The 23,605-nt window shown below is 42.2% G+C and overlaps 1 protein-coding gene across 1 annotated transcript; it reads left to right on the forward strand.

Annotated features, from left to right (window-relative positions):
- Positions 1–7,839: 7,839 nt before the first annotated feature.
- On the forward strand, positions 7,840–23,064 carry LOC117819860 (histone-lysine N-methyltransferase, H3 lysine-79 specific-like; the record flags this gene model as incomplete). Its single annotated transcript, XM_034693351.1, is given in 4 exon segments — positions 7,840–7,887; positions 22,117–22,280; positions 22,517–22,802; positions 22,876–23,064. Coding segments are annotated over 4 exon segments (687 nt in total), but the record flags the coding sequence as incomplete, so codon positions are not given.
- Positions 23,065–23,605: the final 541 nt, after the last annotated feature.

The raw sequence follows: 23,605 nt of genomic DNA on the forward strand, positions 1-23,605 counted from the left end.
CTCATCAGGCACACCTGTCCCTGATCTGCTCATCAGCACTGGCTTCTTAAGCCACCACCAAACACTCCTCCAGTGCCAGATTATTCCTCTAGCCGCATGCTCCATGTCCCGTTGTAGCCTTGCTCCTGAGGAGATTCAAGCCACGCTTTTCTGTTTACTTATCTCGAGTTGTTTCCAGAGGATTGATTCCTAGTTTTTGTTTGTGAGTTTTTGATAGAATCTTTTCCCCCTTTTGGGTGATTTTGTGTTACTCCTAGTTTTGTACTTTTTCTCAGTTGTTTTTACCCGCAAGGCGCTTTTTGTTGAACCTTGGTTTTTGCTTAATAAATACTTTTTCCCTGTACTCTGCATTTGGGTCCTAGTCCTTTGCTCAAGCCGTAACAAGGTGTTTCAGAATTCTGACAATAAAGACAGAATTCCAGAATTCTGAGATCAAATGGAACATTCCTTGAAGAATGTCAGATCTAAAAAACATCATTGTCTCTAATCCTCTTTCATAGACCTCTATTCAACCAACAAACATTGTAGATGTAGTTTTCTTCTCCTCTTGAGGACAGACCTGACAAAGCTTTTTACTGTCAGCTACAACTAACCTGTAATTACAGATTCTGATTCAGAGACCTGTTGAATCTGGATCTCAAGGGTCTGGATTTTAGTCTGAGAAGGGTTCTGGTCTCTGTCTGTAGTCTGAGTAGTATCCACCAATCAGGTTTTAGCAGGCTTTGGTGTCTGCAGGGGAATAAAACAGTCTGTATGGAGAAAAACAGCAGGTGTTCCAGAATTCTGACATCAAAGACAGAATTCCAGAATTCTGAGATCAAATGGAACATTCCCTGAAGAATGTCAGATCTAAAAAACATCAGTGTCTCTAATCCTCTTTCATAGACCTCCATTCAACAAACAAACATTGTAGACGTAGTTTTCTTCTCCTCTTGAGGACAGACCTGACAAAGCGTTGCGGTGGAATTCATCAATAAACTGGACACTGGGCACACAAGACTCAGGAGACTCTCATGGCTTATGTTTAAATAGTTTATGTAGAACTCGATCGAGGAGAAATAACATAACAGTACACAGGCAGCGGAGTGCAGTGCAATGCCAAGTCAGTTCTGCCAGACAATCCCTCAGGTGTGGTACTTTATCCCCAAAGACAACACTAAAGCTAGATACCCATATTAGGACAATAAGAAACAAAACGATTGCTCTAGTCTGGAGACACTAAGTTGGTCACAACATACAGATAAAGACAGGAACAGGGAGAAAGAACTTGATTACTACACTGACCCTGTCTCGCCTATCACCCAGCAGCCTCGGATGACATTAGAACGAAGTTACTCTGCTCCTGACACATAGACTGGAAAGACAAGAGTTAAACATTCTTACACACATATAAGACTATGAAAATTCCATGACAAGCTTGACTTTGGATTTTGGACTAATCTGCATCATGATGTTGTTATTTCAGCAAACTGAAGACCCGTTAATTACAAGAACATCACAAGAACATCAGTTCCTGTTTCAGGTTCATACCGCTGAAGGAAGCCAGAGTGAAGCCTCAGTGTGACTCACTGTTTACAGTGAAACTGAGACTCAGCAGAAACAGGTGGATGGGTTATCATCTGGGGCAGGGGTTCCCAAAGTGCGGTTCGGAACCCCCTGGGGGGGTCACGAGACACAAATGGGGGGTCGTAAGATGTCTTCCAGAATGTTTTTTTTTTTAAGTTATCTTAAAGCTGGGGTTGGTAGTCTTGGAAAACTAGCATGAATTTGAATGTAGCTTTTCCTCATGACTCCGTCTAACCCCTCCCCTCCTCCCTCAGAGCTCCTCCAAAACGACGCCCCCACGCTCACATGCACGAGCGCCGCTGATTCTCGACCATATGATCGTGACTGATTCAAAACCGGTCCTCACCAAAACATTCTCATAGTGAAAGTTAAAAACAAAAACAAACATGGCTGCTGTTAGCACTCACAACTGTCATGCTAGCATTATCCAGTTGTACTGGTGACACGATATCAGGAGAAAAGTTATAACACATATATAATACTGTAACAGCTCTACTGTTTGTTAAACCTGTTCAGTGTAGATGTTCTTAATTCCTACAGTGTTGACGGTCAGTGAAGGCATCAGGAGAGGTGTAGAGTGTGTGAGCGGGAGAGAGGAGAGACAAGAGGAGAAGTTCTTCATTCATTCAAACATTGATTGTTGTTTTGTTGGTTGGCGTGATCACGGGCCGACAGTGACCGGTTATTAAAGATCAACGTGTTCACGAATCGGCTCGTCATCCCTACAGCGTCCAGACGGACGCTACAATAAATATATATTTTCTGTAGGACTTACTGAACGTCATTAATTATTCTGCTTGTTGGTGAGAGCTTTTTAGACTCTGATCCGGACTACAGTCCTGAGCAAAGCACCTCATCAGGTCAGAGGGGACAGGCCCGAGGACGAGCGAGAGGGACAGTAAATAGAGTCAGGGGAAGCAGAGGCAGGAGACGGGGACTCAGAGGAGTGCACGCCGGGGAAATGTACGCGCAGGAGGAGGGCAGAACGGCTGGACGGGATTTGATTGGTTTAAAATTTGGGGAGCCAAAAAACGGTGATTGGTTGGTGTTTTCCCAGGTTTACTCCGGCTGTAGATAGCAGCTTTTTTTCACTCTTTTTTAGGAACACATTATGTATTGATTGCCATCAGGACATAAAGATCATTTTAACCAGTATAACAAAAAGTGTGTCTAAATCTGATTACCAACCCCAGCTTTAAAAAAATGCATTTTACCCATTATGGTAAAAAAACATCAATAAAATTAGTCGCTAAACTTGAAATAAAACCTTGAAAATAGAAAATGTAATGAGTTTTCTGCCTTTCTTTGTTGCCTGATGACTCCTAAGTTTAGGGTTAGTGAACAGTTAATCATCAAAAGCATCAGTAGCAGCAGGTTAATTCATAACGGCACAGGAAACACAGACACATGCTCATATAGGTAGGCTAATTTTCTGCAGACCAGCTAAATGAAGACACATTAAATCACTTGAGGGACAGTGGGGGTCGCAAGTCTTTGGCACCTATATTTTGGGGCGGGGCTGAAAAGTTTGGGAACCCCTGCTCTGGGGGATGTAATGAACCAAGAAGTCCTGTTGGACACTGCACATTAGAGTACTAGAAAATATGGCCATTGTTCTGACCAATGTCCTCAGCAGTATTTGATGATGGAGGCGACCATTTCCAGAGATAATCATGATCCCAGAGGATAAATCATCAAATCTTTGTAATGCTTAGTCTTCACTAACCCTATCTTGACTTTTTCTGCAGCAAAACCTTGAGTGCCAGTGAGAAACATTTCATCTTCTTGATAGACTGCCATGTCAGACATTCCTGTTCCCCTGATGATGCACTTTAATAACCTCATCCGGACCTTCATGTTTCAATCTGCAGGTGTAAATATTTGAGTCCAGTACCAGGTGAGCAGCCCTGACCTGAGCTGAAGTCAAACATTTTGGATTTTCCTTTGTTTCAGATTCTGATCACGTCATCAGATCAGCAGGGGGCTGAAGACTTGTGACCTGAGAGATCAAGTCTTTAACTCATCTGTCTCACGAGGCGGAGATGTGGAGGTGTGTGAAGACTCCCTGCTGAGACAGAGGAGGTGAATTTAAAGTTCCAGCCTGAGGCACAAAGTCTGTTCCAGTCGAGTTCATCCAGACGGCGAGTCCCGCTCCAATCAGACTCCAAACACAACTCGGTGATGGAGATGTTTCTGAACAATGAACTGTTGAACGCTCTCCAGTGATAAACAAGGAGTGTAAAGAAACACTGTTCTCATCTTTAACTTTCCAAGCTTCATTTATGTTTTTAAAAAGTTGGACTGAAAGAGTTAACCTCCCCGTGACATTAATTCAATTTAAACACCAAGCAGCAGACGTTTAGGAATCACAGAAATGCAAGTTAGTAGTTATTCTAATTTTTCCTCTTTTTGCACTGCAGGAAAAAATCCCTAAAGTAGCTGACAAATCTTTTTCGTTGTACTCTCCACTTTCAGATTGTTCCAAAATTTAGAAATTATTCATGTTGCCTTCCAGGACTCCTTAAAACATAATGTTTTCACATCAAAGCTGCATCTCTCACCCAGAACCCTGGACTTCATCACTAACTGTTGTGTTATTCTTCTGAACTGATAAGTCTCAGTAATAGAGCTCTTTAAAGTCTGCAGATGAGGTTTAACTAGATGTCTCACTGTAGCCAGGGAGTAGAAATGTTTGTAATGAACCTGCTTTTATAATTCTGACAAATTGTGAAAAATGAACCAAAAAGCTCCATCAAGCAGCTGACTTCAAACACAAAGACACCAAATGTCACATTTGTTCTGCTTGATTATAATACATGAATAATGCAGAGAGATTTAGTTCACTTAATCTTCATTAAACCTTCATTTGAATCCTCTCGGAGGTTTTCTGTCGCCTTTTCTCTGACGCACTTTGTCCTTCACGAGGAGCACAGATTTCATTAAACCTCTCTGTGTCTCTGAAGTTTCAGAGGAAGAACTGGAACATAACTCCACACTCATAGAAATAATGTGTTGGGTGAACGTAATCAAATTATGGGAAGAATTTCCACCTGATTAAAATGCTTTCATTTAGGAGGGACACAATTTTGTTGAACCAACTGATTATAAATTTGTCGAGTGAACATAAAGTATTGATGTTACTTATTTGCAACCATGAAACCATTTGGTGTCTGAAGGGATATGTGAGTCTTGCTCCTGTTAATTTTCTGAAAGCGTTGAAGATCAATTAGTTGAAAAGTATAAATGCTGTCATGTTGAGTCCACAAGGAATGAAATGACCCTCTGTTTTAAAGGATACAAGTGGGATTTACTTGATTCAAATTGAAGTGTTCTCTGTTTATCACTATGGAACAGGTCTGAAGGATTTACATTGATACGTTTTACAATACAAATAGTTCCAAGGGCAACTAAGAGTGCAAATGTGATATGATTGTTAGGGTTAGGGTTAGGGTTAGGGTTAGGGTTAGGATTAGGGTTAGGGTTTGGATTAGGGTTAGGGTTAGGGTTAGGGTTAGGGTTTGGATTAGGGTTAGGGTTAGGGTTAGGGTTAGGGTTTGGATTAGGGTTAGGGTTAGGGTTTGGATTAGGGTCAGGGTTAGGGTTAGGGTTAGGATTAGGGTTAGGGTTCGGATTAGGGTTAGGGTTAGGGTTTGGATTAGGGTTAGCAAACAGAACCAGAACTGAACAAGAACCGAATCCAAACCAGAACCAAACCAGAGCCTAAGAACCGAACCAAACAGAACTAATCAGAACCAGAACCGAACCAGAACCGAACCAGAACTGAACCAGAACCGAACCAGAACCTAAGAACCGAACCAAACAGAACCAAACAGAACCAAACAGAACCAGAACCGAACCAGAACCGAATCAGAACCGAGCCAGAACCGAACCAGAAGTGAACCAGAACCGAACCAGAAACGAACCAAACAGAACCAGAACCGAACCAGAACCGAACCAGAACAGAACCAGAACAGAACCAGAACCGAACCAGAACCGAACCGGATCCGAACCAGAACCAACCTCAAGCAAACCAAACCAGAACCGAACCAGATCCGATTCAGAACCTAACCAGAACCGAACCAGAACCAACCAATACGAACCAAACAGAACCAGAACCAAACTGGTGCAAACATTATTAATGTCCTCAGGTTGGCATTGAGTAAAATCAGATGCCTCAGCTTGGATCGTCTGATCCGGTTTCTCCTCTCAGTGAGTATTTGCCCGGTCTTTGAGAAGAACCCTAACCCTAACCCTCTCAGAAGGAACAGATGAAGCCACGATACACAGCCTCCCCTCCATCACCTGTATCCTATATCCTCACATGTGATTGGCTGCATGGCCGCCATACTGACCAATCAAAACAAAGTTCTGCTGTGAGCAGAGCTGGGGCTGAGCACTGAGAGAGCTAAGCAGGGAAAAGGAACAAACTGGGAGCCGGCTCTCTCTCTCGATGTGAGCCGGCTCTTCTGATTCACTATACATTTTTTGAGTTTATGAAAGGTGGAGGAGGAAGAGGAGGAAGAGGAGGAAAGAAAACAAAGGTCCTCATTATTCATGCTGCAGATAATCCAAAGATCAGAGGTGAAGAAAAACACCTGCAGAGTCCACACACCTCTGAATGCAGATGTGAGACTCCAGATTGTGTTTAATTAGACTCCTTAACTTCATTTAATCATCCAGTAAAGGTTCAGAGAGCTCACAGACAGTTACAGGTGTTATGATCACAGATAAAGTGTCTTCTTTTAATTTAAGACTAAACAAAGTCCTCACGCTTTAATGAGAAGGATAATCCCGCCTTTGTCCCAAGACGTGCGCCCCACTGATAAGGTACATAACCTACAACACAACCATTAATGACCACCACATCCCAGCTGGCACTGTCACCTTCAACAGACCCAGGCTCTGTTTATGCAAGCTCCAGGTAGTGACACAGCTGATACTGCCAACGCTACAGCATGTCCCCTAATGTCCCCCACAACCCAAACATGAAGATAGATGAGCTGCGAGGGACGGTACAGCGCTGAGGTTATCATGTGGGCGTCTACCTGCACTGGTGTGGTTGTGGTGGGGGCGGAGTGGAGTAGACTCTCACCACCCATCATACTCACGTGCAAAAAGTCTGCCAGAGAGATGTTAGACCTTGGTTAGACAAGAGTAGCCCGATCAAAAACGGAAAAGTCTTTCTTTTGTGCTTTAAAATGATCCAGGTGCAGCGGTATTAATGATTCCACTTCTCTTCATTTGTCATCTTCTGCTATATTTTGTCATTATTAGCCTCCAATTAACAGCCTTATTTTGCTGTTACAGAGTAAACACTCAGTAATGTTATTAGCTCCCTCTGCTAGAGCCCCTGCAAAACTGAGCGGTGCAACCTGTATATCGTTACCAGTCTGCTGCATCCTGTCCTGGTGACAAGTTAATTTGAATAAGCTCTGCTAAAGCATGTTAAAAAAGTCTGTTTCTCTTTGCAAAAGTACTGTTTGTCCTTGTGGTATGTTGGAGAGAATATATGACTTTAATATTAAACCATTTTCTGATGTTATTGCTTTTTTGTAGTGCAATTTAAGCCCAATGAGTTGTAATGTTTTACTAGCTAAAATAACATCAATCTCCAGGATTTAGCCTGCAAACCATCCCTTAAGTTAATGTTTTCTTACTGTATTTATTTGCTGGAGCTTAGAGAGCTAAACAGAGCAGGTCTAGACCGTACTCTATGTTCTATTATTAACAAAGACCCAACATCAAGACAGGATCAGATCCAGTCCCATATTACAGACAGGACTCAGTCTGATCTCATCTTAATCCACCATGAGCAGAGCACTTTGCAGCATTTAGCAAGTTACAGTGGCAAGGACAAACTTCCTTTAACAGGCAGAAACCTCCAGCAGGACCAGACTCATGTTAGACACACATCTGCTGAGACCGTGTTGGAGAGAGGGATAGAGGGAGATGAAGAGAGAGAGAGATGATAGTGGGGAGACGGATAGCAGTAGTTGTAGCAGGTGGAGTCTGTCACGTCCACAGCAGCAGAGATCCAGAGGAACCTACGAGACAAGGGAGCTCAGGGACTCCAGAAAGGTCTAAGAAAAGAGAGAAGAGAGGGAGACCAGAAGAAAGAAAAAGAGGAGAAAAAATTGTGAAGGAATGAAAGAAGGAAAGGAGGGGATGAGAAAAGGAGATATAAAGGATGAAGAAACATAGAAAGAACAAAGAGGGAAAGAAAGAAAGAAAGAAAGGAAGGAAGGAAGGAAGAAAAATGTAAAGAAAGAGGGAATGAAAGAAAGAAAGAAAGAAAGAAAGAAGGAATGAAAGAAGAATGAAGTAAGGAAGGAAATAAAGAAGAAAAAGAAAGAAGGGATGAAATAAAGAAAGAAATGAGGAAGGAAGGAATGAAAGGAAGGAAGGCAGAAGAAAAACGAAAGAAGGAAGGAAGGAAGGAAGGAAGGAAGGAAGGAAGGAAGGAAGGAAGGAAGGAAGGAAGGAAGGAAGGAAGGAAGGAAGGAAGGAAGGAGGGAAGGAAAGAAAGGAAGGAAAGAAAGAAAGAAAGAAAGAAAGAAAGAAAGAAAGAAAGAAAGAAAGAAAGAAAGACCCAAAAAAGGAATCTACAGCAGAGATCCAGAGGAACCTACGAGACAAGGGAGCTCAGGGACTCCAGAAAGGTCTATGGTTAGGAACTTTAATGGGACAGGAAGAGTTAAAGTAAGACACAGGCAGAGAGAGGAGAGAGAGGGAGAGACAGGATCCCAGTGTGTCAGTCTAAGCCTATAGCAGCATAACTAAGAGCTGGTCCAAGCCTGATCCAGCTCTAACTATAAGCTTTATCAAAAAGGAAAGTTTGAAGCCTACTCTTAAAAGTAGAGAGGGTGTCTGCCTCCCGGACCCTGACTCATCTCTTTAACAGGCAGAAACCTCCAGCAGGACCAGACTCATGTTAGACACACAACTGCTGAGACCGTGTTGGAGAGAGGGATAGAGGGAGATGAAGAGAGAGAGAGATGACAGTGGTGAGACGGATAGTAGTAGTTGGAGCAGCTGGAGTCTGGCACGTCTGCGGCAGAGATCCAGAGGAACCCAAGTCATGTCTCAAATCAGCAAATGTAAGTCTTTATCTAGTCCCAGCAGGTCTCAAGTCAATAGAGCTGGGTCCTAGTCAGTTATCATGCATCTAGTCAAAGTCAAGTTTTGGGCATAATCCTGAGTCAGTCCAGACGGGTCCAAGTCTGTTATTTGAAGTAAGTCTAAAGGAGACAAGTCTAAGTCAAGTCTAGGGAAAGTCGAGGCAATGAGTCCATGTTCAGGTCACCTCAAGTTAAAGACAAGTCTTAACTTCAGGTCTCAAGTCATTCAAGACCAGTTCTTTATCACGGTCACACTTGGAAGTCTTGATGAGTACTTCAGGGGTTAAAGGAGCAGGAGTCTGGCATGTCCACAGCAGCAGGCCGTGAATCTACAGGACAAGGGAGCTCAGGGACTCCAGGAAGGTCTATGGTTAGTAACGTTAACAGGACAGGAAGAGTTAAAGTAAGAGACAGGCGGAGAGATATTACCAGTATGAACAGCATACTGGTGCCAAGAGCGATGCCTGATTCATCACACAATGCAAGATAGAGAACACACCCGCTACAAATACACGCCACAGAAAGAAACCTGCATCTCCTCCTTCGCCCCGTCAGCTCTATACAATAAACTATTCCCTGACATGTGGACCATATACCATGTCAAATGTAAAGAGAAAACCATCCTCCTCTGCTCCCTTCTTCCTCCTCGGTTACATGCAGCCAGCACAGCTCTGTCTGATCAATATATAGTGTGTTAGTATCAGCAGAATGTGGCGCTGGGAGCGGTGCAGCTCAGCAGAGAGTATCCCCGTCTGTAATTGATGATGAAGCTCAGACCGGTTTGGTTGTTCAGCCTGAAAACTGGACTGTTAAATTTTTAATTGGTCATAGATCTTCCTCCCGAGTCAATCCCTTCTGCTCAGTGCACACACGCACCTCCAGCAGACCTGATGGTCAAGAAGACTTCTTTATTTTACTGTTCTTTGCTGCAGAGCGTCGCAGCAGGACAAGACTTTCTTATCTTTGATGTGTCATCTTTAAATGTCAATGTTAAGTATAAAGAACAAAAAGATGAAGTTGCATTGATTAGATGTGCAGGAGACTCCCTCGTTGGATGTTACTTCAGAAACAGTAAACACTAGGGATGGGAACTGATAAGAATTTAGCGATTTCCGATTCCATTATCGATTATCATTGGATGAGGGAATTAAATTATACAAATGTGTTTGTTTTGATTGGTTTTGTTTGTTTGGGGCATGGTATTTAGAGCTGAGAGTCTTTATCATCTCCCTACAGAAAACAAGGGAATAATGATACATAACTGCACTGATTAAAACAACATGCAACTCTGATCATTCTAGATTTCACCTGAGGAGATAACAGAAAATATGCAACAAATTAACCTTCCGAAAAACAGAGGCATCTACAGTGGAGTAAACCCTTAACCACAAATCTGGTCACTGCTCGGTGACACTTGTTTATCCTCACCTCTGTCGGTTTAGTCTGCCCTGCCTCCATGCTGGCTCTGAGCCGGTGTGAGAGCCAGCCTCTGAGCCGGTGTGAGAGCCAGCCTCTGAGCCGGTGTGAGAGCCAGTCTCTGAGCCGGTATGAGAGCCAGCCTCTGAGCCGGTGTGAGAGCCAGCCTCTGAGCCGATGTGAGAGCCAGCCTCTGAGCCGGTGTGAGAGCCAGCCTCTGAGCCGGTGTGAGAGCCAGCCTGTGAGCCAGTGTGAGAGCCAGCCTCTGAGCCGGTGTGAGAGCCAGCCTCTGAGCCGGTGTGAGAGCCAGCCTTTGAGCCGGTGTGAGAGCCAGCCTCTGAGCCGGTGTGAGAGCCAGCCTCTGAGCCGGTGTGAGAGCCAGCCTCTGAGCCGGTGTGAGAGCCAGCCTCTGAGCCGGTGTGAGAGCCAGCCTGTGAGCCGGTGTGAGAGCCAGCCTGTGAGCCGGTGTGAGAGCCAGCCTCTGAGCCGGTGTGAGAGCCAGCCTCTGAGCCGGTGTGAGAGCCAGCCTCTGAGCCGGTGTGAGAGCCAGCCTGTGAGCCGGTGTGAGAGCCAGCCTCTGAGCCGGTGTGAGGGCCAGCCTCTGAGCCGGTGTGAGAGCCAGCCTCTGAGCCGGTGTGAGAGCCAGCCTCTGAGCCGGTGTGAGAGCCAGCCTGTGAGCCGGTGTGAGAGCCAGCCTCTGAGCCGGTGTGAGGGCCAGCCTCTGAGCCGGTGTGAGAGCCAGCCTCTGAGCCGGTGTGAGAGCCAGCGTCTGAGCCGATGTTAGAGCCAGCCTCTGAGCTGATGTGAGAGTCAGCCTCTGAGCCGATGTGAGAGCCAGCCTCTGAGCTGATGTGAGAGTCAGCCTCTGAGCCGATGTGAGAGCCAGCCTCTGAGCTGATGTGAGAGTCAGCCTCTGAGCCGGTGTGAGAGCCAGCCTTTGAGCCAGTGTGAGAGCCAGCCTTTGAGCCGGTGTGAGAGCCAGCCTCTGAGCCGGTGTGAGAGCCAGCCTCTGAGCCGGTGTGAGAGCCAGCCTCTGAGCCGGTGTGAGAGCCAGCCTCTGAGCCGGTGTCAGAGCCAGTCTCTGAGCGTTAGGCACGCAAACAAACGATTCCCAGGGATCAAATTACTTTGAACCGGTTCCCAAAAAGAACCGGTTTTCGATTCCCATCCCTAGTATACACAGCTGCAGATTTATAGGAGTAGATTTATCTGCATGCACATTTTCACCTTTCTGTGAAACATTAGTCAGCGTTAACGATAACAGGCATCATATTCTGCAGAGAAAGGCTCTCATTGCACCTCCTGCTGCAGCCTGTGGTCCTCACAGAGCTGCAAACCTCCCTCCCAGGTGTTTGTTAGTGTTGTTCTCTGTGACTGATGGTGAACAGAGTAAATAATAGATCCGCTCTGATGTTGAGAACAGCTGAGGCAGAAAGAAGCTCTTAGTCTGTCCCACAGGAGGGTTTGACTGTCTCAACCTCAGAGACGACGCTGCTGTCTGCAGGTTTTAAATGTTGCATCTTATTTTCTATCGTGACAAAGGTGGTCTCACTTTAATCCAGGATTGTGGGACACATTTCACGCTGACCATGAGGCTCTGTGTCGAGGACTTTTAGCCTCTTGAAACTGTCGGTCGCTGGTTAGAGGATCTACAGAGGAGTATCAGGGCCAGGGATGAGAAACAAGAGAGGGGGAAAATTTTTTGTTATTCTGCACTTTATAGAAAGTTTAAATGTCAGGATAAAGTCCAAATTTCAGGAAAAGTCTAAATTAAATGTCAAGATAGAAAAAAGTTCAATACTATGCAGAGAAAAAAGTCAGCAGGTGCTAAGTGGTCACGCCACACTTCCACTCACAGCTTTTTTTGGCCTTTAAGACTCATGACATATTCCTCATGAACAGTTTCCATGTTTTAAATTAAAATGAAGAGTTTGACTTTTACTCTCAAAGTTATTGCTTTGCATCAGCGGCTGCCCCTCCTCACGTACTTGTAGCATTATTATGGTATACGTAGAGCGACGCTATGACGTAAATTTAGATTAAAGGTGACATATCATGCAAAATGGACTTTTTAATGGTTCTCTACCTGAAATATGTGTCCCTGTCTACAAACCCCCGAGAATGAAAAAAATCCATTCTGCCCCTGTTCTGATTTCTCCACCTTTCTGTAAATGTGTCTAAAACGAGCCGTTTCAGACTTCTGTGTTTTTGTTACGTAACAACAATATCCGGTCTGTCACGGAGTCAGAGCTCGGAGCTTGTTCAGCCCATAGACTGTATAAAATACAACTCAACCCCTCCTCCGTTTTTCATTCCCTGCACACATGTGTGCTAACAAGGAGCTTAGGAGGGAGGCATGCTAGTTGTAGGCTGTCTTAATAAACACAAAGGTCTGTTTTACTCCCCACGTCTGCAGATTTGAAGATCTAATGGATGATTTTTAGTTTTCATGGAAAAGTGCTAGCGCTAGTTAGCATAGCCACATAGCTACATGTTCGTAGCTGTGTACCAAGACACACGTCTACATACTGACAAATAAAACAACAAGAAACACTAAATCTGTGACCAATCCTTCAGAAAGGTCCTGCTACAGGCGCCTCTCCATCAGGATCAGATTCTGGATCAGATTCAGAGGGTTGAAGTAACGCGGGTCTGTGAGCAGCCGTGTATATTCAGCCAACATGTAAACATTAGATCAACGTGCTGGAGAGCCGACGCACATCCACTTCCTGAGGGGGCGTGGTCAGAGAGAAAACAGAGTGTTCTGAGGAGGACTGAAGAAGAGTGTTTTTCAGGCAGACCAAAATCTGATTTCAAAGTGGTTTTTTTTGAGCATAAACTTTAAAGACATGTTTTGGGGACCTCTTAGACCAGTATATTTTGATGAAAAGAGCGTGATATGTCACCTTTAACATTTCATCTATCAAGGTAAGAAGTCTCAAATCAAAAAGCTAAACGGAGGGACCCTTACAGCAAACAACTTTGCATTTTTCTTACCTTCTTTTTCTTTTTAGTAAAGCCTTTATTCTTGTATCTGTGTGTAAGTGTTATACTAATGTAATGTGAGGGTTCGATGTGTGGTGGTTGGGTCACTCCATTAATAAAATCGGATCAGATTTCGTCCAGATCCATCTCTGATCCGCTGCGGTCTGGAGCAGGACCGCCGGACAGCTGGAGTCATGTGACCGAGGTTTTCCCACCATAATCACTGAATCAAGGATTCTCCTCCTCCTCTCCTCATCCATGTTGTCTTTCTGGTCCTCTAAAAACCTCTGACCTGTTGACTCCAGGCCTGGCTCCGCTCATCATGACTTTGGTTTGTTGTTGTAGTTAAGTGAAATACGATCTGGTGATAACACAGAGTGTTTTATTCTGAAAATTAACCGGCTGTTTTCATTTTGTTTTGGTGAAACCTGACTTCCTGTCTCGCTCCATCTGCTCTGTTGAGATTGATGCGTCGTGCTCCGGCATCCAGAGAAAATAGAAGTCTTGTGTATCTGAAGAATGAAGGAGGAGAGCGGCTTTTTTGGTTTTCTGGTCGACGGGGCTCATTGCAGACCAAAAGTGGTCAAAGGAAGGAGAACCAGGGACAGCAGAGTCATGGGCAGCCAAGGCTTATTAATGCCAGTGGCAAACAAAGAGTGGTACGATCCAACAGAGGAGCTACTGGAGCTCAGAGAGTCTATGTGTGTATGGAGCTGTGTAGCTGCAGACCAGTCAGGGTGTCCATGCTGACTACAATCTAAAGTGTGTGGAGAAAAGTGGCCTGAATGAACATGACCGTTTTGACCTTTATTGCAGCCAGCCACTAGGGGGAGCAGTTTTTGTGGCGGCCTCACTTTGACGTCCATTTTATATACAGTATATGTTCAACACCCACTGGTCCATCTCAGATCTGCTAGGGAGCAGGACCACCGGACAGCTGGAGTCATGTGACCGAGGTTTCCCCTTCTGTAATCACTGAATCAAGGATTCTCCTCCTCCTCCTCTCCTCATCCATGTTGTCTTTCTGGTCCTCTGAAAACCTCTGACCTGTTGACTCCAGGCCTGGCTCCGCTCATCATGACTTTGGTTTGTTGTTGTAGTTAAGTGAAATACGATCTGGTGATAACACAGAGTGTTTTATTCTGAAAATTAACCGGATGTTTTCATTTTATTTTGGTGAAACCTGACTTCCTGTCCCGCTCCATCTGCTCTGTTGAGATTGATGCGTCGTGCTCCGGCATCCAGAGAAAATAGAAGTCTTGTGTCTCTGATCCGGAGGACTCCGACCTGCCGGATCAGAGACACAGCCGGAACGCAACGGAGCGGATCCAGAGGAAGTTAACACATTGACTGGAATAGAAACCTATCAGATCTGGTGCTGTGATGGATCAGAGACGGACCGGACACAGATCCAGTGGAATTTTGCCGTATAGATTTTCAAAGATAAACTGTTGAAAAGGTGATTCAGGGGGAATTGTTCCTGCCTTGTTTCTGTGTGCAGGGCAGCTTGTGCCCAGCTCTGTGGCGTGAGTGTTTGTGTCTATTATTGACTGCCATGGCGCTGTTATTACAAACAATAAATATCTAAAAGTCACCATCAGATGACCCTGTTGGCCAGAAATTCATGCTGGCAGCTGGGCACCAGTTTCTGGCCCCAGCTATAGAGCCATGCTGCTGCTTTACTTTCATTATTCAAAACAGACAAATTCATGGCCAAACACAGAAGGAGCAGAAATAAATTGACTAAAAGTTGACCTCTGAATCTTTGAACAACATCCTCTTCAGAACATGTTTTTCTCCCTCTTATTGGCTGCTCCGTGGAATCAAATAAATGAGACACAGAGGAGAGATTCGGCACAGTTAAACCTCTCCTTCCTCCTCTCCCTCTGTGCTGCTTCAAACAGAGCTCAGCCTGATTCACTAACAGGGTTGGTCTGAATGATTTATCCAATTTAAAGTAATTACATGGTTGATTAACAAAGCGCAGGAGGAGTGAAAGCCCAAGGCTTAATAAGAAATGTTTCACTTAAGGAGAGAAAAAGTAAGGAACGAGATTGAATACAGAAACTCAGTGAACATGACTGTGGTGTACTGAACACAAAGGAGCTTTAATGACCTCGTGTTTAATCCGTTTAGAAGATGAGGAAACTTTAGGAGTCACTTTGTTCATTTAAAGAGTGTGAAACTATCAAACAGCTCATCTCTAACTGCTCTGCTGGAGGAGGCTTTGGAAGTCCAATCCCTCAGGAAGACGAGAGTTTCTTTTATTCTGATTTCATTTGGTCTCAAATCTCAGAGAAAGAGTTACAGAGAATTTAAAGCAGACGTGCTTTTATTGTCGGATCTGTCGGCGAAAATTTGTTCTAACGGAAAATCAAAGTTTCAGATTTCTGCACACATCGACCCTGAAGATCAACTGTTCCCAGATCAGTTTGTAAGACTCTGTGATAACACTGCAAAGAGACGACACATGTAACAGAGAGAGAATCAAAAACGGTCACAGTTTCTCAAAGAAAAACTTCACAAGCAAACATTTCAGCCAAACAGTCAGGGAGAGGAAAAAAAAACGGTCAAAATTAGAGATCAGGGGCTAGTTTTCAAGATAAATGTGTTCTGGTTAAAGATATCAGATGGACAAAATCAAAGAATGGTAAACTGTGCTTAAAAAATATGTTTATAATGTTATATTTTATATTTTATATTTCACTGCATTAAACACAGACATGACTCTGTAGTGGAAGTCACTGCATTAAAACACAGACATGACTCTGTAGTGGAAGTCACTGCATTAAAAGCAGACATGACTCTGTAGTGGAAGTCACTGCATCAAAAACAGACATGACTCTGTAGTGGAAGTCACTGCATTAAAACACAGACATGACTCTGTAGTGGAAGTCACTGCATTAAGAACAGACATGACTCTGTAGTGGAAGTCACTGCATCAAAAACAGACATGACTCTGTAGTGGAAGTCACTGCATTAAAAACAGACATGACTCTGTAGTGGAAGTCACTGCATTAAAAACAGACATGACTCTGTAGTGGAAGTCACTGCATTAAAAACAGACATGACTTTGTAGTGGAAGTCACTGCATTAAAAACAGACATGACTCTGTAGTGGAAGTCACTGCATTAATAACAGACATGACTCTGTAGTGGAAGTCACTGCATTAAACAGAGACGTGACTCTGTAGTGGAAGTCACTGCATTAAACACAGACATGACTCTGTAGTGGAAGTCACCGCATTAAACACAGACATGACTCTGTAGTGGAAGTCACTGCATTAAACACAGACATGACTCTGTAGTGGAAGTCACTGCATTAAACAAAGACATGACTCTGTAGTGGAAGTCACTGCATTAAAAAACTGATATGACTCTGTAGTGGAAGTCACTGCATTAAAAACAGACATGACTCTGTAGTGGAAGTCACTGCATTAAACACAGACATGACTCTGTAGTGGAAGTCACTGCATTAAAAACAGACATGACTCTGTAGTGGAAGTCACTGCATTAAACACAGACATGACTCTGTAGTGGAAGTCACTGCATTAAACACAGACGTGACTCTGTAGTGGAAGTCATTGCATTAAAAACAGACATGACTCTGTAGTGGAAGTCACTGCATTAAAAATAGACATGACTCTGTAGTGGAAGTCACTGCATTAAAAACAGACATGACTCTGTAGTGGAAGTCACTGCATTAAACACAGACATGTCTCTGTAGTGGAAGTCTCTGCATTAAAAACAGACATGACTCTGTAGTGGATGTCACTGCATTAAAAACAGACATGACTCTGTAGAGGAAGTCACTGCATTAAACACAGACATGACTCTGTAGTGGAAGTCACTGCATTAAAAACAGACATGACTCTGTAGTGGAAGTCACTGCATTAAAAGCAGACATGACTCTGTAGTGGAAGTCACTGCATTAAAAACAGACATGACTCTGTAGTGGAAGTCACTGCATTAAACACAGATATGACTCTGTAGTGGAAGTCACTGCATTAAACACAGACTTGACTCTGTAGTGGAAGTCACTGCATTAAAAACAGACATGACTCTGTAGTGGAAGTCACTGCATTAAAAACAGACATGACTCTGTAGTGGAAGTCACTGCATTAAACACAGACATGACTCTGTAGTGGAAGTCACTGCATTAAAAGCAGACATGACTCTGTAGTGGAAGTCACTGCATTAAAAACAGACATGACTGTAGTTGAAGTCACTGCATTAAAAGCAGACATGACTCTGTAGTGGAAGTCACTGCATTAAAAACAGACATGACTCTGTAGTGGAAGTCACTGCATTAAAAACAGACATGACTCTGTAGTGGAAGTCACTGCATTAAACACAGACATGACTCTGTAGTGGAAGTCACTGCATTAATAACAGACATGACTCTGTAGTGGAAGTCACTGCATTAAAAACAGACATGACTCTGTAGTGGAAGTCACTGCATTAAGAACAGACATGACTTTAGTGGAAGTTACTGCATTAAACACAGACATGACTCTGTAGTGGAAGTCACTGCATTAAAAACAGACATGACTCTGTAGTGGAAGTCACTGCATTAAAAACAGACATGACTCTGTAGTGGAAGTCACTGCATTAAAAAACAGACATGACTCTGTAGTGGAAGTCACTGCATTAAAAACAGACATGACTCTGTAGTGGAAGTCACTGCATTAAACACAGACATGACTCTGTAGTGAAAGTCACTGCATTAAACACAGACATGACTCTGCAGTGGAAGTCACTGCATTAAAAACAGACATGACTCTGTAGTGGAAGTCACTGCATTAAAAACAGACATGACTCTGTAGTGGAAGTCACTGCATGTGCTCCACAAATGCAGGTTAAAACTGAACCCTGCAAAGAGGAAACCATATATAAACCTGATCCAGAACCACAGAGACTTCTCTGGACCTGAGCCCGTTTAAGATGGACTGAGGGGAAGTGGAAAACTGTCCTGTGGTCTGATGAATCAAAATCTGACATTCTTTTTGGAAATCATGGACGCTGTGTCCTCCGCTCTAAAGAGGAGAGGGACCACCTGGCTTGTTATCAGCTCACAGTTCAAAGCCAGCGTCCCTGATGGTATGGGGATCTTAAGAGTCCATGGCATGGGGAGCTTACACATCTGTGAAGGCTCCATTAATGCTGAACAATATCTACAGCTTTAGGAGCAACATATGCTGACATCCAGACCATGACAAACCACATTCTGAAGGTATTACAAGCATGGCTCTGTAGTAGAAGAGTCCCGGTGATAGACAGGATGGCCTGCAGTCCTGACTCGTCCCCCATTGAAATCATTTTTACATAAGACAAAGGAGACCCTGAACTGTTAACAGCTGAAATCCTACATCCAGTGAGAATGGGAACATTTCACTTTCAGACTCCATAAACTGTTCTCCTGAGTGTTAAAGGAGAGGATGATGTCTCCTGAAAACTGAATAAAACTGTTATACTTTTTCATCCTCAGTGTGTGTGTGTGTGTGTGTGTGTGTGTGTGTGTGTGTGTGTGTGTGTGTGTGTGTGTGTGTGTGTGTGTGTGTGTGTATGTGCGTGTGTGTGAAAGATTCTGCAGACTCTGACTTTCTGTCCTCTAACGGGACGTCACGGCGGTCAGTGATCTGCACACTCCCCGCTGATTTACATCTCACTGATTAGTGCTGCGTCTTGTTTCTGTTTCCACAAGGTCACAGCCAAACTGCTGCAAAGCATGCTGGGAGTTAGCAAACCCGGCGCAGGAATTGATTTAAACAGCAGAGGCTTACTGAGCTGCAGTCAAAACCTGAAGTGTGACCTGTTTAGACTCTTTCTATAAACCTCGTGTGACTGCACAGCTGCTCAGTGACAGATAAACCTGCATGAACCACGAGGCCCTGCATGACACCAGAAGACGTTTAGCTTTCTGTACAATGAAAATATATTCAGAGGAAATATTACAGACACTTTCAGGAGCAACTTCAGAGCTTTTAGAGGGATGTGAAACAAGTTTTTACTCAATATTATTATTATTATTATTATTATTATTATTATTATTATTATTATTATTATTATTATTGTTGTTGTTATAATTATTATTATTATGATTATGATTATTATTATCATGATTATTATTATTATTATATTATTATTATTATTATTATTATTATTATTATTATTATTATTATTGTTGTTGTTGTTATAATTATTATTATTATTAAATTAGGTATCCTAATTTATTTTATAATCATTATGGTAATTATTTTTTGGGTTGTTTAAGTTGCTACTATTATAATTATTATTTATATAGTTTTTGCTTTCTGTTTTTAGTATTGTTATTATTATAATATATTATATATATATATTACTATATTAAAAATTATAATACTTATACTACCAATTACAAAATGTATTATTATTAATATAATTGTTATTATTATGCATATTATTTATATTATTAATAATTATTTTGTTATTATCATTATTGATTTTGTTATTATTATCACCATAAACATTTTTGTTATTACATTATAATTATTATTGGATAAATAATCCAATATATCATTACATCATCATAATACCATTATTATAATTATTGCTATATTTCTAATAATACTAATAATATTAATTACAAAAACTTATTATAAGTATTATTATTCGTTTTATTGATATTATTGAAATTATTATCACCTTTAATATTGTTATTATTACTGTTCATTTATTATGTTATTATTATTCGTTTTATTAATATTATAATTATTCATATTATGAATATTATTGACATTATTAACACATTTATATTATTATTGTTTTTTCATTATCATTATTATTATTAAAATGATTACTATTATTTTGATATTGTAATTATTATTATTAGTAGTAGTAGTAGTATAACTAATATTAATATTTATAGGTTGTATGTAAGCTGTTATCAGAGTTACTCTCACATGATGATATTATGTAAAGAGTTCTGTCCTTTGCCTTTTTATTTTCAACAGAAGACAACAACTCTTTGTTTTAGATTGCTGAAAACTTTGTTTTTATATATTTAATACACTTTTGAATAAGTTTGGTTCTCTGAAACAAACTCTGAATGTTAATGCCTCATGTAAATTACCTCATGTTTGGCTCTCTGTGGAGTATTTAAGGTTCACAGTCCACCAGAGGTTAGAATAAGTTTTCATGAAGCTCCCACTTCTCACAGTCTCTGCTGATGAAATTATATCCGACCTGTCAGAGTTCAGAGAGCTTCACATCCCTGATGGATGCCTCCACGCTGAAGGGTCTCTCCTCGACCGCCGACCTCGACTAAAACTCTGCCCGGAGGTACGGAAACATGGAGCTGACTGCGGTCTCTCTGATGGAGATCAGTGTGAGCATGAAGAGTTTGATTTGGGAGGGTCAGGGCTGACGGTGAGTTCATGACAGATACCTCTAATGGAGCAGCAGAGTGTGTGTGAGGGTGGCGTTATCAGCGTGCCGAGGGGCAGGTAGTTATCAGACTAACTCCTCTGATAAAACCAGCACTGATGCATTGTGGGAGAAAAATCCTCCTGAAGCAGCTTTACAGTACAGGCTGGAGACTTCCTGTTTCCTCATGCAACTCGAGACGAGTTCAACCTCTGCAACCTGCAGCATGCAACCTCCTCCTCCTGCAGAAACGACTCCCTGCATTTGATGTGGCTAATATAGAACCAAATCTGTGTTTTAAAATAAGATTTGCATGTTAAATGGAGCCTAGAGATCTTAGAGAAGGCTTCCCACAATGCAAACTGCGACCTGACACATGGCATTAGTTTGCATACTCAGCAGGAAAAGGAGTCTGTGACGTAAGGACGGCCCTGCGATGATGTGTGCTGCAGTGTAAACACAAAACAACCAAAGGGGAAAAATACAACAAGGGATCATTTCATCATCTGAGTCAGAACAAAGCGCTCCAGCGACAGGAGAGAAAGCACCCTTCGTCTCGGTTGCCATCCTTTTCACCTGTCGCTCCAGGTGCTCCTTTTGCTGGTGTGTGTTTCTGTCAGTCTGTCTCCTTGGCTCGCTGACACTCAGACGCTGTTTGTGTTGGTGTTTGCTCTGAGCGTCTGCTTCAGCGAGGAGGAGAGGATTTATTAAAGACAACATGGAAATCTGTCAGAGCAGAGAGGTGAGTGTTTGTTTCCGTCAGTCAGATGCTCACAGAGAGAGATCCTGTGTTTGTGTTTGAGCTGAAGGAGGCAGATGGTTTTTATCATGGATGTTAGAGCATGAAGAGGCAGCGTGAAGAGGAGAGCATCAACAAAACAGGGGCAGAGATTACGTCCAACGTGCTGCAGAAACTGGGGTAACTTCAGAACTGACTTCTACGTCTGGATCCTGAGACTGAGCTGCAGACTAACACTTCACTGTTTCATATTCTTCATCATTACTGACAGCGTTTCTAAAGCTGCTGGTGGTGAATTCCTCTTATTAGAAGCTTTAACTTTATGAGCTTTGCTCCTGTTCATCATCACAGCAGGTCTGAGGAGCACAGCAGGAAAAGGACCCTTAGTTTTCTCAGTGTCTTCAATCTTGCTAGACTCAGACGTTGGCCTTTGACCTTTAATGAGTTTGCATTTGATAGCTAAAAAGGAGGAAACAGTAACATGTGCAACAACAAAAGAAATGAAGTCATCAGGACTGAATATGAAGGAAAACTTCCCAGAGCTGCAGCATGTGTGTGATAAAAGTTTGAGTTCATGTTCATACTTGTTTGAAGTACTGTCAATCAATCAATCTTTATTTATAAAGCGCCAAATCACAACAAATGTTCTCCTCAGACTCTTTCCAAACAGAGCAGGTCTAGACCGTCCTCTATGTTCTATTATTAACAAAGACCCAACATCAAGACCGGATCAGATCCAGTCCCATCTTACAGACAGGACTCAGTCTGATCTCATCTTAATCCACCATGAGCAGAGCACTTTGCAGCATTTAGCAAGTTAGAAAGAAAGAGAGAAAGAAAATAAGAAAGAAAGAAGGAAGAAAAAAGAGAAAGATGTAAAGAAAGTAAGGAAAAAGGAAAAAGAAAGAGGGAATGAAAAAAAGAAAAAAAGAAGAATGTAATGAAAGGAAAAATGAAAGAGAGAAAGAAAGAAGGAAAGAAAAAGAAAGAAAGAAAGAAAGAAAGACAGAAAGAAAGGAAGGAAGAAGGCATTAGAAAGAAAAAAAGAAAGAAGTTAAGAAAGTAAGGGAAAAGAAAAGAAAGAAGAATGGAATGAAAGTAAAAGGAAAAGATTGAAAGAGAGAAAGTAAGAAAGAAAGAGGGGAAAAGAAAGAAGTCTATGTTCTATTATTAACAAAGACCCAACATCAAGACAGGATAAGATCCAGTCCCATCTTCCAGACAGGACTCAGTCTGATCTCATCTTAATCCACCATGAGCAGAGACCTTTGCAGCATTTAGCAAGTTAGAAAGAAAGAGAGAAAGAAAATAAGAAAGAAGGAAGAAAAAAGAGAAAAAGTAAAGAAAGTAAGGAAAAAGGAAAAAAGAAAGAGGGAATAAAAAAAGAAGAAAAGAAAGAATGAAGAATGGAAAGAAAGAAAGAAGAAAGGAAAGAAAGAAAGAAAGAAAGAAAGAAAGAAAGAAAGAAAGAAAGAAAGAAAGAAAGAAAGAAAGAAAGAAAGAAAGAAAGAAAGGAAGAAAGAAAGGAAGAAAGGAAGAAGGCATTACAAAGAAAAAAAGAAAGAAGTTAAGAAAGTAAGGAAAAAAGAAAGAAAGAAGAATGGAATGAAAGGAAAAGGGAAAGAATGAAAGAGAGAAAGTAAGAAAGAAAGAAGGGAAAAAGGAGAAAGAAGTAAAGAAAGTAAGGAAAAAGGAAAGAAAAAAAGAAAGAAAGAAAGAAAGAAAGAAATAAAAGAAAGAAAGAAAGAAAGAAAGAAAGAAAGAAAGAAAGAAAGAAAGAAAGAAAGAAAGAAAGAAAGAAAGAAAGAAAGAAAGAAAGGATGAATAACAGACCCAAAAAAGGATTCTAGAGATCCAGAGGAACCTACGAGACAAGGGAGCTCAGGGACTCCAGAAAGGTCTATGGTTAGTAACTTTAACGGGACAGGGAGAGTTAAAGTGAGAGACAGGCAGAGAGAGGAGAGAGAGGGAAAGACAGGATCCCAGTGACTTAGTCTAAGCCTATAGCAGCATAACTAAGACCTGGTCCAAGCCTGATCCAGCTCGAACTATAAGCTTTATCAAAAAGGAAAGTTTGAAGCCTACTCTTAAAAGTAGAGAGGGTGTCTGCCTCCTGGACCCTGACTCATCTCTTTAACAGGCAGAAACCTCCAGCAGGACCAGACTCATGTTAGACACACATCTGCTGAGTCCGTGTTGGAGAGAGGGATAGAGGAAGATGAAGAGAGAGAGAGATGATAGAGGAGAGACGGGGAGTAGTAGTTGTAGAGGAACCTACGAGACAAGGGAGCTCAGGGACTCCAGAAAGGACTATGGTTAGTAACTTCTATTATGAAGCCATCAGTCTGCATCTGATCCTGTTGAATATCTGTTTCTAA

This window comes from Notolabrus celidotus, chromosome 10, assembly GCF_009762535.1.
Source record: "Notolabrus celidotus isolate fNotCel1 chromosome 10, fNotCel1.pri, whole genome shotgun sequence".
Classification (NCBI taxonomy): domain Eukaryota; kingdom Metazoa; phylum Chordata; class Actinopteri; order Labriformes; family Labridae; genus Notolabrus; species Notolabrus celidotus.